We start from the raw sequence: 15,924 nt of genomic DNA, 5'->3' as shown, positions 1-15,924 counted from the left end.
CTGGAGGGGGACTCTGGGTTGCATCTTCCTCCTGCCTGGCTGGTAGCTCATGCTGCACTTCAGGGCAATGACAGGGGAGGTTAAAGAAAAGATGGGGCCCAGCGAAGCTGAAGTCACACCTGTTTTGACTGCCATTCATGGCAGAGTGCTTTTGTAAGTAAAGGACCAAGACAGTTGCTAAAGCCATGAGACAGTTTTGAAGGCAGAGGATGTGAGTGACAGTGGGAGACAGCAGGGCAGAGCCAAGTGACGTGTAACTTGTATTTTCGGTCTAATTGTCAAATAACAGCCATACCTCCACCCATGACTCAGTGAACATACCCAGGCTGAGCCTCAGAAAATGAAAGAATGATTGAAACCAGTGGCAAAAAAAAAAGACCCAAAACATTTTCCAGGTCGCTTGAGCACAGACACTGCTTCTTAATACGGTAGCACTGGTCCCCAGAGGCTCTAGCCCTGGCATTAGGGATGTGGCCGGGCCCCACCCCCACCCCCGCCGTGGCTCCCATCTGCCCTTCTGTGTTGCAGACCTACAACAAGAAGGGCGTCTCCCGGAGGAGAGAGCACCAAAAGGACCACCAGAACGGCTCCGTGGCCGCCGTGAACGGCCACACCAGCAGCTTCTCTTCCCTGGAAAACAATGTGAAGCCGAGGAAGCAGCGGAAGGACTGAGGTCCGAGGGCTGGCAGCCTCTGAACCACATCGTCTGATTGTAAGCACATCTGAGTTGTGCCCGATGCTCGTTAACAGCTGCTGTCACTAGTCAGCCTACAATAGTGTGACTCACGTAGGACCTCTTCCATCAGTTCCAAACCCCTAGAAAACGTAGACAGATTATCCAAGTAGGCATAAGATTTTTTAACATTTCTGGGCTCTCACCGACCCCTGCGCTAGACTGTGGAGGGCGTGTTATTGTAGTACACGACACTGCTGTTGCCTTATTAGTTATAACATGATAGGTGCTGAATTGTGATTCACAATTTAATAACACTGTAATCCAAACTTCTTTTTTTTTTAACTGTAGATCATGCATGTGATTGTAAATTTGTACAATGTTGTTACAGTAGAGAAACACACATGCCTTAAAATTGAAAAAGCGGGGCCCAAAGCTTATTAGTTCAATTAGGGTATGTTTCAAGTTTTTATTCATTTCTAATAGCTCCGTTCAGAAAAATCAACAACCATGACTTATGAAACTTAACGTGTGACACAGGACTTCAGGTGACTTGTCCGTGTGAAATCGGCACCTTCAGTTTTTGTAATGTTGGCTTTAAATCAGGCAGGTTCAGATCTAGTGGAACAGTCAGTTTAACTTTTTAACAGATCTTATTTTTTTATTTTGAGTGCCACTATTAATAATGTAAAAAGGGAGGGAGGAGCTAAAGCAGTCTTGATGAAACTTAAATATATATTCTTTGTCTTCAAGATTTCAGGAAGTGTGTAGGATGAGTAGGCCGTTTTAAATTTCAGAAGTGTAAGTGTTTTTATACAAGAAACAAAGCCCATTTTGCTTTCCACTTAGAGAAGATATATACTTTTCAAGAGACATGACTGAATAGTTAGCCATTTGACAGAGGCCCATAGATGAGCAGTGGGGGAACTGGTTGCCAGGGTCCAAATTTGGATTGATTTCTCTACTGCTATCTATCTGTTTTGACACAAACGTCCTTTGAAAATGTGCCTAGCTTACCATAATGAATGGGGAAGGGTGGGGTGGGAAGGACCTTAGAAAAAATTCAAGGTAAAATTAAACAGATAGCTGCAGCATGAGAAAACTGGAGAACTGAGTAGAGATGGTTTGGTTAATGTGAATCTAATAGCACCTGTAAGGTTTTTTTTCTCCTGCTCCAACTCTAAAGATTTGTTTAGAAATGCTTGTTTAAAAATAAGACTGCTTATCATAAAATCATGTCTCATACCCTAGAAGCAGTGGTCAAACAGAAAAAGACTGTTTTGTGTGTGTGTCATTTTAAAGTGTTGGAATTTAGCCTCTGAATACCTTCTCCACTGGAGGAAAAATACATTCGTTGAACCACTCGTGACACATCTGAGAAGGTCATTGACAATGTATAAATGAATGGTTTGATATTTATGTAAATATCAGTTTATCATGCTTTAATTTTGCACATTCATATTACAGGGAGCCAGTTGGGTTCTCTTAATTAGTCTTGTGGGTTTTCTGTTTGGAAGGAGTCACGGCATCTGTTTACATTTACCTTATCAAATCTAGAACATGTATATTTGTAAATGTATGTCTTCCTAGGTACTAGTTTGAGAATGTCTTTACATATTTCAACACAAAAACTATAACATTCAATAGTGTGCTGTCAAAGTGTGCTTAAGCTCATCTGGATATACCCACAATGTTAAATAATGTCTAAAATTAATCATTAAAACATTTTTGATTACCTGTGCTTGGATTTACATTGTAAATATGCTGCTAATTCTGAAAGACTGGAGAAAAGCCTGCTTTCTTCACCATCTAGGAAGTCACCCAAAGAAATGATGTAAATAATTCAGTTTGGAAGGTTATACTGTGGCTCAGCTCACATTAGGAGGGATCCCCACATTGTTAGGCATGGTGGCGGCTGCATCCCAGTTCCTTTCTCTAAGCCTTCCCTGGTTTCCATACTGAAGACCCCAGCTCTGAACCCACTCCTTTTTCTTCCTCCCTTCCCCTCCCCTTTCCTTTCCCCAAGCTGTTAGAATTACTTTCCTAGATCTAAACCAGAAGTCTGCACATCCTTTCTGGAAAGAGCCAGCTACCACCTGTCTTAGGCTTTGCAGACCACACTGCTCAACCACCTTTTGTAGAGCTCAAAAGCAGCCTATTAAACAAGTAATTACACAGATAATATGTAAATAGTGGGCCCTAGCCATGTTCCAGTAGAACTTTATTTGCAAAACAGAAGACCTGTGGCTGTAGTTCTGTGACCCCCAGTTTAGAGTAACAAGGGCCCACCTCTGTCACTTTCTTTGCTAAAGACCATTTCATGTCCCAGGTCCTGCCCCACGCCACACACCCCCACCCCCCACACCTTCCCCAGTCTGACTTACTGAGTCCGTCCATACCCATCATAGAAGTGAGGAAATGAACAGCCTATCGTCCCTTCCTCCACTTCATACCACACGGTTACTAGTGCAGGCCTGACCCTGGCTTTGAGTGTGTTCTGATTTGTCAATATCACCTTCAAAATGTCATCAGAAACTGAATTTAGTATTGGGAATATCATTTGAAAAGTGCAGAGGACTGTTGGGGTTTGGTGGTAATGATTACTTACATCCTTGTCCTTCCCCTCTGAGTCCAGAACAAATTGAAGACATCAAAACCAGACTGATGGAAATCAGCATAGTTTATCTGTCACTGAGGAGGCTGGCTGGTGACAAAGACTGCAGTAGGCTCTCCAAATACCCTGTTGACATACCATGGTCAGCTCCAGCTCACTGGTGGTTGTGGCTGCCCTAGTCTGTTGGTGTGGTGATGAACTGATGATTAAGATGTTTTGAACATCAGCCCTGCAATTTACGCAGCTTTAGCTGCAAGCTCCCTTTCTGTGTCAGGCTGTGCTCTGATGCCTATGATGCTCAATAGTATCTCCAACTTTAGCAACCAGAGTCACCCTCTTCCTGTTAGAGAAGTGAGTGGGTCAGAGGGCAGAGTAGGCCAGATGGTTTCCACCCTTTTCTCTTGTCTGTATGGAAGTGGAAGGGCAAGTTCAAGCACCCGTATGGAAAAGGGAGGATTCCCAGTTACCCTTCTGAGCAGCCTTGCCATTTACAGGAAAGGCAGTGTAGCCTAGCGTGGGAAGCACAGCTTGGAGGCCACACTGCCTGGTTGGAATCCTATCTGTATGACCTTTAGGCAAATTGCTTTAACTTGGCCTCAGTGTTCCCATCTACCCGACTCGGATAAAGTCAGTACCTACCTTACAGGCTCATTACAAGGGTTAAATAGATGAACAAAGTATACAAAGTTCTTGGAGCCACATCCAGCAAAGCATGAACTCTGTGTTATCTGTTACCTTCAGGCCATACCACTGGTCTCTAAAGATTAGCTGTTGTTTTACTGTTAGTTCCTTGACTAGTTGCTCTAACAATCCTATCACAAAGGAGAGGAAGTTCTTGGGTAGGATACTTTGTTGAATCGAAAGAGTTGAAAAGTGGACTTCCCTGGTGGCTCAGTGGTAAAGAATCTATCTTTCAATGCAAGGAACGTGGGTTCAATCCCTGGTATAGGAAGATCCCAAGAGGTCTGCATGCCCACAATGAAGATCTGATGCAGCCAAATAAAAATGAATTTTTTTTAATTCATAAAAGTTGAAAAGATACCAGCAATTGTTGGGAGTACGACTGTATTATTCCAAATTTTGTCCGAGTTTTACATTACACTACTGTTTTGGAATTGCTGGAATCTGCTTTGTTCCCTCTTGGGGAAACGGCAGGTTCATGGTGTCTGGTCTGTCGCATCATTCCTGCAGAGCCCTGCTGGTAGTTCTGTGATCCATCCACAGACATGGGTATCTTTCATGCGAACTGATTTTAAACAGATGTCTCACACTCTTCCCTTATCAGTCCAGGATTTCAAATACTAATAGCTTCTCCTCTTCAGCATCAATTTGGAGAATAGTGCCCTCAGTGGAGATGGCAGCAGAATAGTGTTTGCCTCAGTTTGCTCTCTGCTCTCACCAATTCTCATTCCAGGCGTAGATTTAAAACTCATCTGTGTCGTCCTTGACGTTTTTATGAGCTTCATTTTCTCTCTTTCCCAACATATTTATGGCAAAGCGAGAAAGTTCCCAGGCTGACTCTTGCCATAGTTTGTGTGAGATGTTGCACCCAGCTTATGAAGATGTCTTGGAAGTTGTAGGAACAGGCAGAGTGGGCCCCTGTGACTGGTGATGCAGTGGTGACAGAGAGCCAATTGTGGTGGTCAGTGGGCATCTACTCTCTCAGATCATCCAAACCCTTCTGCCCAGTGCTCGCCATCCCCTGTGTCTCCCGTGTGTGTGTTTTGTGTTGACCATCTGGTTCACTGGGAGAACACCTAGTGCAGAGGACTGAGGGGTATTGGGCAAACAGGGATGTGTGAGAAACGTCAGTCCCCAGAGGAGCCGTTTCTAGACTGGGATCAAACATACACACAGATGACTCCCGCACAGGATGGTTTGTGCTGGGAGCATGACGTTGACAGGAGCCATGAGAGACCCAGGAGAGAGAATCTTTCTAGCAAGGTGATCAAGAAGAGCTCGTCCAATCCGAGTCTTCAGAGATGATCTGGCTTTCAGTAGATGGTGGCTGAAAGTTGCTAGGGAGACAGCATTGCAAGTTCAGGAAACAAGTATGGAGAGACACAACACATTTCACAGAACTATTGCATGTGTGGGAGAAACAGCTTATTTTTAAAATAAGAGGTAAAGTGGGAGGAGAGTGTAATTTGGGTGTTCCCATTGATAAATGTGCAGAATGTTACTCAGAGTTCCCAGGGCTCTTTCTCTGGAATTACGCCTTCCTTCCTTCCTTCCTAGTAATTAGCCTTAAAAGAACCATCGGTAGCCATGCCTCTTGCCCAGATGCCCACCTCCTCTTCTCCCTTTTGAGCAGAGCTAAGGAGGAACAAGAGGGTGATTACAACAAGAACTGGCACTTATGTCATAAAATGAAGGGAGTCATGCATGGGACTTCCCCGGTGGTCCAGTGGCTAAGACTCTGTGCTCTCAATGCAGGGGGCCCAGGTTCAATCCCTGGTCAGGGAGCTAGATCCCACATGCCACAACTTAAAAAAAAAAAAAAAAACATATACAACTAAGACCCACTGCAGCCAAATAAATAAATATTAAAAAAAAAAAAAAAAAAAAAAAAAAACCTGAAGGGAATCATAAGAGGGAGCAGACTCAAGGACTCGGACCTTCTGAAGAATTCCTCCAAACCAAAGACAGGGCTTTAGAGTCTGAAAACTTAGGTCATGGGCCTGATGTTTGGAGAATATATTTGAGAAAGAACTTACAGTATGTTTTAAATATATCTCAGTACAGAAAAGAATAGATGGGCAGTGGTTTAAATGTGGCCCTTTATGAAAGGAGGTCAAGGATTCAAGTACCTGCCAAGTGTCCACACTGACCCTAGATCAAAGCGCACGTGTCTTGTGTCCCAAGACCTGCAGTGGGATCAGTGATGAGGTTTCTGAAGATGCAGAGGCAGGAGAAGAGGAAAGTACAAAGTTCAGATTAAAAAAGAAAAGACGCACCGATGGAATAAAAGCGCCAGAAAGGGAGTGCGGTTGTAGATGCATCAGTTTCTCTTCCCGTCTGATGCTTCAAATCACTGAAGGCGCACAGCGTGGAGATGGTGATGGAAGGGAGTCAGGTGAGGGAGCACCGCTGTGGTCTGCATGTCTGTGTCCCGGTAAAGTCCTGTGTTGAAACCTAAGGCAGTGGGATTGGGAATGAGGGTGGACCCCTTGTGATTGAGATGAGCACCTTTTATAAAGGAAAGAGGCCCAGAGAGCTTGAGCATCCCTTATGCCAGGTGAGGTTATAGGGAGAAGATAACCAAATCTGCACCTTGGTCTCAGTCTTTCTAGCCTCAGAACTGCCAGCAAGAAACGTTTGCTGTCCTAACCCTGCTGGTCTGCGGTGGTGTCACAGCAGCACCAACCAGCTGAAACTTGCCCCCTGTACCTTGTGTCCACCAAGCATGAGACACACATGCTTTCCTCCTCATGTCAGGTACTGGCGTCTATCATCCCCACTTTACAAATGAGGAAGCTCAGACCCAGAGAGCATCCGTGACCTGCCCGGGTAAGCATGACATCAGAGCTCTAATGGACCCACCTGTTCCAAGCTGATGCACTCACCCTGCAAGGAGCTGCCCAGAAGGCAGCCACTCAGACCAGCTCCTAAAGCACAGGATTACAGCTGCGTTACTCCCATGCTGGCTGCTTCCCTTCCAACCAGGGTGATCGTTTAGCTCCATGCTACATTAGTGTGATTTTAAATTATTCGGAACATACACATTGTGTAGTGAGAGGTTTCACTTAATGGATTAGAGATTCTGGGAGAATTGTACAAAGATCCCCAAATATTAAACTATCTGATTTAAAACTATCTGATTTATGCTTATTATGTATATTTCTTCCTTCTGTGATGCCATTGAGTAAAGAAAACTGCCAAGTCCTAAAAGATAATACCAAATCATACCTATAAATTTTAATAAAAATTTTTGTCAGAAAAAAAATCACATTTTGCATTATTACTGTTTTTTAAAGAACTGACAATAGCATATATTTACTTAGATATCAATACAGCACTTACTTCATCAGCATTACCATAAAACTTTTGAGTCAGTTTCTCAGACACTGAAGACCGTTCCAAATTGCTTTGGTCACTGGACGAGATGGCTGGATGGCATCACGGACTCGATGGACGTGGGTCTGAGTGAACTCCGGGAGATGGTGATGGACAGGGAGGCCTGGCGTGCTGCGATTCATGGGGTCACAAAGAGTCAGACACGACTGAGCGACTGAACTGAACTGAATAAGTAAATGCCATCTCAGAAATATGCCCTTCCCCCCACCCTTACTGACGATCCAGCTCTGCTCCGGGCATTTTGCCAGTTGCTGGGGAAACAGCAATGAAAAGATAACCTCATTTTGGAAGAAAGACGAAAACAAGCAAACCGAATAATTACATATTATCGTGACTGTTCTGAAGGACACAAGCAGGGTACTGACCCTGAGAATATCTCGAGTGCTATTATACTTGAGATGGTGTTGAGGCATATGGAAGGACATTGGGGTGTCTGCCTATGTGTTTAAATTGGTGGTTCTTATTTTCATGAGCTAAATAAGAGATCACTGGAAGTTTCCCACATTCTCTCAGAAGCCATCTGGAAGGTCTTGATAGAGCTGTCTGTCCTCCACCTGAACGGTGGCTCTCTGCAGAGGGTGAGTGAGCCCCATGCTGGGCTCTGACACTTCCTTGAGCACCCGGGGTTCCTGCTGCTCTCCACGTGATTGGCAGGCTTCCACACTGATACCTTATCATTTCAGCCCTGCACCATACGATGAGCTCTTAGAAGACTTTTTTAAGTGACAAGGATCCAAATTTAAGCGACATCCCACTGAATGTTAGTACCAATGTCATCTGAGGACAAATGGGGCAATGGGTGATTTTCATGCCTGGCAGTGGCTCATGCTGCCTGGCAGCTGCCAGCATCCTTTAATGAGAAGAATAAAACAATCTCCATTTCAGAAAATCTCAAATGGTGTGTGGGAGTGTGGGTGGTAGAGGCTATGTTATAATCTCATTCCTTTCTGGGAGATGCAATATGGATTCTGAACAGCCCATTTGATTGTAAGACACTTGAGGGGAGGAACTGACTGTTTCTTATGTCTAATCCCTGGTGTGTGCCTAGCGTAGCAACAGACACAACAAACGTTCAGTGTTTTGATGAATGAACGGAGGACTCAGAAAGGACTGGACAACATGATGTACAGTAAGAAAAACAGGCTTTCAAGCCAATTCGGTCTGAGTTTACATTACATCATGTGTCATGGACTGAATGTGTGACCCCCCAAAATGCATATGTTGAAACCCTATTCCCTCTACCCCATGTGACGGTTTTAGGAGATGGGCTTTGGGAGGCGATTAAGATAAGATGAGGTCCTGAGGGTGGAATCCCCATTTATGGGAGTACTGCCCTTCTAAGAGTCACAGGAGAGCTCGCTTCTCTGCTTTCCGTCACATGGGGATGCTAGGAGAAGTTGGCAGCCTGCAGCCCCAAAGAGAGGGTCTCACCAGAACCTAACCGTGCTGGCACCTGATCTCAGACTTCCAGCTTCCAGAACTGTGAGAAATACTTGTTTATCAGGAAGGAAAAGAGGAGGGGGAGGGTAAATTAGGAGGTTGGGGTTAGCAGATACACATTACTATCCATAAAACAGATAAGAAGGACTTTCTGTATAGCACAGGAAACTTTATTTAATACCTTGTAATAACATAATGGAAAAGGATCTGGAAAGGAATAGATACACGTATATGTTTAACTGGATCACTTTGCAGTACACTAGAAAGTAACAACATTGTAAATCAACTATACAGGTCAATTAAAAAAAAAAAAAAACCTCACTAAATGCTCCCAGCTTGTTGGAACTCAAGGTGGTCACCACTGGGTTCAGGGACTCCAGAGTATGCAGTGAATGGCATTTGGAATACAGCATGGTAGAGCTGACCAAGGTCCCCTCAGGATCACCAGCTTCCCCCTGCCTCAGGGCTACCTCCAAACAATTGCTCGCCAACAATAAAAAACCTAGATCTTTCCCATGGCCTGTGGGATCTCCCTGACCTGCCAAACTCCCTCAGGCCTCCCGCCACACTCTTGCTCAGGTCTTCAGCCACACTCCTCTTCTCCGGTTCCCTCTCAGAGCCCTTACCTTTTTGAGGCCTCGTCCTTGCTTCTTCATCCAGATAAGCTATTTCTGTGACGTGATCTTGCCACCTTAAATGCCACTTCCCTAAATTTGGAGGCCTTCTCTAAGCAGTAGTTGTTGCGTTGCTCAGTCGTATCTGACTCTTCGGCCCCATGGACTGTAGCCCACCAGGCTTTTCTGTCCATGGGACTTTCCAGGCAAGAATACTGGAGTAGGTAGCCATCTCTTCTCCAGAAAATCTTTCCAACCCAGGGATCAAACCCAGGTCTCCTGCATTGGCAGGCAGATTCTTTACCACTAAGCCACCAGGGGAGTGCCCTTCCCTAAGTAGCAGCTCTAAAATACCTTCCCCAGACCCTCCTCACACAGGCCTGTCTCTTAACTTGGCTTTATTTTCCCTTGTAAGAGTTTCATTGTTATGTATTTATTTTGTCTCCCACCTAGAAGACTGAGGGCTTTTTCTCTTGCCTGGCACATAGGAGAGTCTCAGATGTTTGAATAAATGACTTTGTGAATGAATGGACAGGAGATGATTAGCATGAAGTTCGCTCACACCATCTCTGAGTGGGGTGGGAGGCTGTAGTCATCTTGTCCTTCACAAGAAGGACACCATCCTGGAAGAGAATGTAAAAGAAGAATGTCTATATTTATGTATATGTGTAACTGAACCACTATGTTATATACCTGAAACTAACATGACATTGTAAATCAACTGTATTTCAATAAAAAAATTTTAAAAAGGCACTAACACGTATGTATGGAATCTAGAAAGATCGCACTGATTAATTTATTTGCAGGGCAGCAATGGAGAAACATAGAGAACCAATCTATGGACACGGCGGGGAGAGGGGGAGGGAGAAGATGAGATGTATGGAGAAACCATCATGGGAACTTACAATACCATATGCAAAATAGATAGCCAATGGGAATTGCTGTATGACTCAGGGAACTCAAACGGGGCTCTGTAACACCCTAGAGGGGTGGAATGGGGAGGGAGATGAGAGGGAGGTTCAGGAGTGGGGGGACATGGGTGTACCTATGGCTGATTCTTGTTGATGATTGACAGAAAACTACAAAATTCTGTAAAGCAATTATCCTTCAATTAAAAAATTAAATTTTAAAATAAATAAAGGTAAATAAAGGGGGAGGTCCCTGAGCTAAACAAACGAAAAAAAAAAAAAAAGTTCAGGAAAAGAAAGGCATTGTGGTTATCAATAAGATAGCTATGTCATCTCAGCAAAGTGGGCCCAAATGTATTTCAGAATCAAATATATGGTAAACAGTCAAATCCCACCACTGTGAAGAATAAATGAGCTGTCTGTTCTCTTATGAACTTAATGTATAAATTCTGCTGCTCTGTGCTGTTCAGATTTAGAAGTGAAGACAAAAATAATTGTGAAGGTGAAGGACGGCGCTGGAAACTATTTTTAGAAGCCTGCAACCCAAGAGATTCTTTTTTTTTTTTTTAATTTTATAAGGTGCTCTGATGCTGCTGCTAAGTCACTTCAATCGAGTCCGACTCTGTGAAAGCCCATAGACAGCACCCCACCAGGCTCTGCCATCCCTGGGATTCTCCAGGCAAGAACACTGGAGTGGGTTGCCATTTCCTTCTCCAGTGCATGAAAATGAAAAGTGAAAGTGAAGTCACTTAGTCGTGTCGCGACCCCATGGACTGCAGCCTACCAGGCTCCTCCATCCATGGGATTTTCTAGGCAAGAGTACTGGAGTGGGGTGCCATTGCCTTCTCCTAAAAGGTGCTCAGTTAGGCCTTATTTGATTTTATGACCTCTCTTCATCTGTTTCTTGAATTATAACTTGGAAATAATGATCAACCCAGTTGTTGTTATTAGAACTCACCAACTAATAGTGCCTAATGAGAAGAAGATGTTAGCCTGGTCCAGCGAGAGAATGAGAGGAAACCCCAAGATCACCCGCTGTTAATTACCCCTGGGCTTCCCGCCACTTGCCAGAGTGGCTCTGGCAGGGCAGTGGGCTGCACCCATAGGAAAACCAACCATACAGTGATTTGCCTAAGAGTTTTGTGCACCTGACTTCAGATACCGTGACAAGGATGCCTCAAGGACGTGCTGCTTTTAGAAATAATTTTTCAAGCACTGAGTTGAGACACAGAAAACATTCATCAACAGCCGGCGAGACCAGGAGGGCTGTGATGAGAGTCATCCCCATGAGGCAGGGACCAGGGGGAGCAGGGGCTGACAGCTGAAAGCACTGGCAGCTACAGAGGAGTCTGACATGATGAATAGTGTGAAGGCCACGTTAGGGAGCAGAAGTGAGAGCGCACCAGAAAGGGGCCCTTTACAGAGGAGACACTCGAAAGCAGTGGCCTCACTTCTCTCCCTCGCCAACCGACAAAAGTCAAGCTAATGCCTAATACCTGTCTCTCTATCCGCCCCCATTTTAAATTTTTTGCAAACCAACACTCAGACAAATCACTGGGTGAAAACATCACTAGATTTTTATAAGATCAAGGATGTCCATTGTGGAAGTTTAAAAAAAAAAAAAGTAACAATCTAAAGGTCCCTCCAATGGGCTAAATGAATTAGGTACATCATTCATAGGATAGTATGCAGTGGATCAAACGTGCTTTGAGAGAAACTGAATCATGTGAGAAAAATGGTCATGGAAATGATAAATGGAAAAGTTATTAATCAGTTTATACCACATTGTTTTCAGTTTCTTAAAAGATGGTTCTAGGTGCCTGAAAAAAGACAGGATATCAAAATGTCAACAGCAATTATACTGTTACCATTGTTATAACAATTATATAACAATTACACCTGAATGGGAAATTGCAGGTGATTTTTATCTTCCCCTTGGTGTTTTTCTAAAATTTCCAGAGTTTCTGCAATAAACATTATTTGTAAAATGAGAAAGTCATTAAATTTTTTTTGACAGAATCAGTCTATCACCCAGAGATTCAAAGTATCTAACTAAAGTGAGTGCTTTGCAACAAAAAAAAAAGGGTGGGGGGTGGGGTGGGGGGGAGAAATCCTCCTTCCCCTTGAGGATGCTTCTTTTGATGTTTAAATTGTGATTTTATAGAAAAACATCTTGATTTTAGAGGCAGCAAGAAACTATTTGATCTTGCATGAGTCATTAGATAATTTCCAGTGAACTGACAGTCCCTACTGTGTTAGAAAGACCCGAGTTCAAGGTCCAGGTTCCTGAAAACCTGGGACATGACAGTCCTTCACAGTTTCCCCACGTATAAACAGCATGCTTGCTTTTCTGTTCACCTCACAAGATTATTTTTGAGTCTCAACTCCTCACATTACATGGAAAGTAAGACAGGGCCATTTTCCCAGAAATGCAGTCAGGGCTTCTTGCAACATAAGGGATCTCTCACTGGAATGCCAGAGGGGAGGCTGGTTCAGAGAGATAAATCCCTGCAGAGATAAGCCGTGAGTCACCCGGTGAGTCACGGAGGCCAACGGCAGAGGAGGCAGGACCCACCGAGGTCTGCGGCAGGAATGTAAGTTCAGCCTCTTCCCAAACAGCGTGGGCCTCACAGTAAATATTGTGGCTGCTGTACCATCTGGCAGTATCAGTTCTCAGCCAGCCTGGTTCTGAACATCTCTTCTGAGAGATTCTTGGCCATCTCAACAAATAAGGAGTGAATTGCTTTGTAGTTCTACTTAGCCAACACTCAGCTTCAGGGTCACAGGTAGGCCAACTGGTCAAGCCACCACCACTTGACATCAGCACCCTCAAATTTCCTGCCTTTATTCTTTCCCCATCTTCCCTTGACCTGTTTGGTTTCTCCATCTGCCCTGCTTTCCTGCCCACATTTCTGCCTACCTTCCCTCCTCCCCCCAGCCCTGGCTGCCCCCAGGCAGGTCCCTTCCTTCTTATCTAACTTCTCTCAAGTTGCACAGAGACCCATCACTTTTGCTTGAAATCTTCCCAAAGCAAATGTTCTCCAGAAGAAAACAGCTGTCCATTCTGCTCGAGGGTGGCAATAATACACAGGAGAACTATACAAAAAAGTCTTGGTGATCTGGATAATCATGATGGTATGATCACTCACCTAGAGCCAAACATCCTGGAGGGTGAAGTCAGGTGGGCCTTAGGAAGCGTTACAATGAACAAGCATAGTAGAGGTGATGAAATTCCAAGTGAGTTATTTCAAATCCTAAAAGATGATACTGTTAAGGTGCTGCACTCTATGCCAGCAAGAGTGGCCACATAACTGGAAAATGTTAGTTTTCATTCCACCCCAAAGAAAATCAATGCCAAAGAATGTTCAAACTACCATACAATTGTGTTCATTTCACATGCTAACAAGGTAATGCTGAAAATCCTTCAAGCTAGGTTTCAACAATACATGAACCAAAAACTTACAGATGTACAAGTTGGATTTAGAAAAGACAGAGGAATCAGAGATCAAATGGCCAACATCTGTTGGATCATGGAAAAAGCAAAGGAATTCCACACGCACACACAAAAAATCTACTTCTGCTTCATTGTTTACACTAAATCCTTTGACTGTGTGGATCACAATAAACTGGAAAATTCTTAGAGATGGGAATACCAGACCACCTTACCTACCTCTTGAGAAACCTGTATGCAGGTCAAGAAGCAACAGTTAGAGTCTTACATGGAACAACTGACTAGCGCAAAATTGGGAAAGGAGTATGTCAAAGCTATATATCAACACACTGCTTACTTAATTTATATGCAGGGTAAACCATGCAAAATGGCTGGATGAATCACAAGCTGGAATCAAGATTGCTGGGAGAAATATCGATAACCTCAGGTACGCTGATGATACCACTCTTATGGCAGAAAATAAAGAGAAACTAAAGAGCTTCTTTATGAGGGTGAAAGAAAGAAGAGAGTGAAAAAGCTGGCTTAAAACTCAGCATTCAAAAACTAAGATTATGGCATCTACTCCCATCATTTCATGGCAAATAGATGGGGGAAAAGTGGAAACAGTGGCAGATGTTATTTTCTTGGGCTCCAAAATTACTGGAGATGGTGACTGCAGCCATGAAATTTAAAGACACTTGTTCCTTGGAAGAAAGACTATTACAAACCTAGACAGTGTATTTAAAAGCAGAGATACCACTTTGCCAACAAAGTCAAAGCTATGGTTTTTCCAGTAATCATGTACAGATGTGAGATTTGGACCATAAAAGACGGCTGAGGGCTGAAGAATTGATGTTTTTGAATTGTGGCAGTGGAGAAGACTCTTGAGAGTCCCTTGGACTGCAAAGAGATCAAACCAGTCAATCCTAAAGGAAATCAACCCTGAATATTCATTGCAAGGACTGATGCTGAAGCTGAAACTTCAATACATTGGCCACCTGATGTGAAGAACCAGATCATTAGAATAGACCCTGATGCTGGGAAGGATTTAGGGCAAGAGGAGAAAGGGGCAACAGAGGATAAGATGGTTGGATGGCATCACTGACTCAATGGACATGAGTTTGAGCAAACTCCAGGAGATAGTGAAGGACAGGGAAGCCTGGCATGCTGCAGTTCATGGGGTCACAGTCAGACTTGACTTAGCAACTGAACAAAAACATCCTGCTTGATGCAAGTGAATTTATCAGATGCTTTCCTGGAAGCAGGCTTCAGTTTAGAGAAGCAAAAGAGGACGGAAGGTCCTGGGGCTGGTGACTGTGTACAAGAGCCTCAAAAAAAAAAAAAAAAAAAAAGGTTCAGAAAGGTGGGATCAAGGGTAAGCTTTCATTTTACGAAACCAGAGCCCTCTGTCTGCACTAACGCATCTCATCTCCTGGTCGGCTTAAAGATTGTGGGCAACCCTGGCTCTGTCCTTCCCTCTCACCCTCAGCCCCTCAAATGCTTCAAGAAAACATTGTTGGTGAGCATAGAAGAGGTTAGGCGAGCATTTCTTTATGGCTCTGGGTATCTGGGTACAGAAATAACCCAGGGTCAGTCTCTGGGCCTAGCTCTGGACTGGGGTCCCCTCTGCACTGTTCCCCAGGCAGGGCCCTAACTGGACACCACAGGAATCCCAAAGGATGGAGCCTTGCAGAGGTTGAGACCAAGGCTCGAATTCCCGTAATCAAGCAAACTGCTCCTGTGGGGCCTCCTGATGGATTGCAGTTTCCTCTGTGCACGGCTTAGAGTCTCTGCCTCATATTTGGGTCAGAGCACCAGGAGGGGCACATGACTTGCTTTAAAATTAACCTCAAAACTCATTGTACAACAGCTCTCACTGTCACTAAACGGAAGGCTTCCTGCGAGGATAAGCACAGCGTTTGTAATGAAGTCTGTCTGGAGGTGTCATCTGGGAGAAAACTCTTTCGGTTCACCAAGATTCAATGTTTCCACCTGTAAAATGGGGTAGCTTTGTGTGAAAGAATAGGAAGAAAAGGCAACAAAATAAAAATGGCCACTTCATCCAGATCCCCTTCCCCCAAGCACCACCACCACATATACACACTCATACATACACACTCAAGACACATTCTCACACATACTTACACAAACATACATATATATACACA

The 15,924-nt window shown here is 44.0% G+C and overlaps 1 protein-coding gene and 1 non-coding gene across 9 annotated transcripts in view; both read left to right on the top strand.

Moving 5' to 3' along the window:
- Positions 1-2,408, top strand: part of ELOVL5 (ELOVL fatty acid elongase 5) — a 66,080-nt gene extending 63,672 nt beyond the window's left edge. For all 8 annotated transcript variants that reach the window (XM_012100862.5, XM_042237357.2, XM_027959009.3 and 5 more), the window contains one exon: positions 529-2,408. In XM_012100862.5, the coding sequence (XP_011956252.2) occupies positions 529-672 (144 nt within the window). In that variant the 3' untranslated portion in view covers positions 673-2,408. The remainder of the gene's footprint in view (positions 1-528) is intronic.
- Positions 2,409-5,680: 3,272 nt separating this feature from the next.
- On the top strand, positions 5,681-5,753 carry TRNAE-CUC (transfer RNA glutamic acid (anticodon CUC)). The gene has a single exon. It is a non-coding gene; the product is annotated as a tRNA-Glu (tRNA).
- The last annotated feature ends 10,171 nt before the right edge of the window (positions 5,754-15,924 follow it).

Source organism: Ovis aries, chromosome 20 (assembly GCF_016772045.2).
Source record: "Ovis aries strain OAR_USU_Benz2616 breed Rambouillet chromosome 20, ARS-UI_Ramb_v3.0, whole genome shotgun sequence".
Classification (NCBI taxonomy): domain Eukaryota; kingdom Metazoa; phylum Chordata; class Mammalia; order Artiodactyla; family Bovidae; genus Ovis; species Ovis aries.
This window is presented reverse-complemented; position numbering and strand designations above follow the sequence as displayed.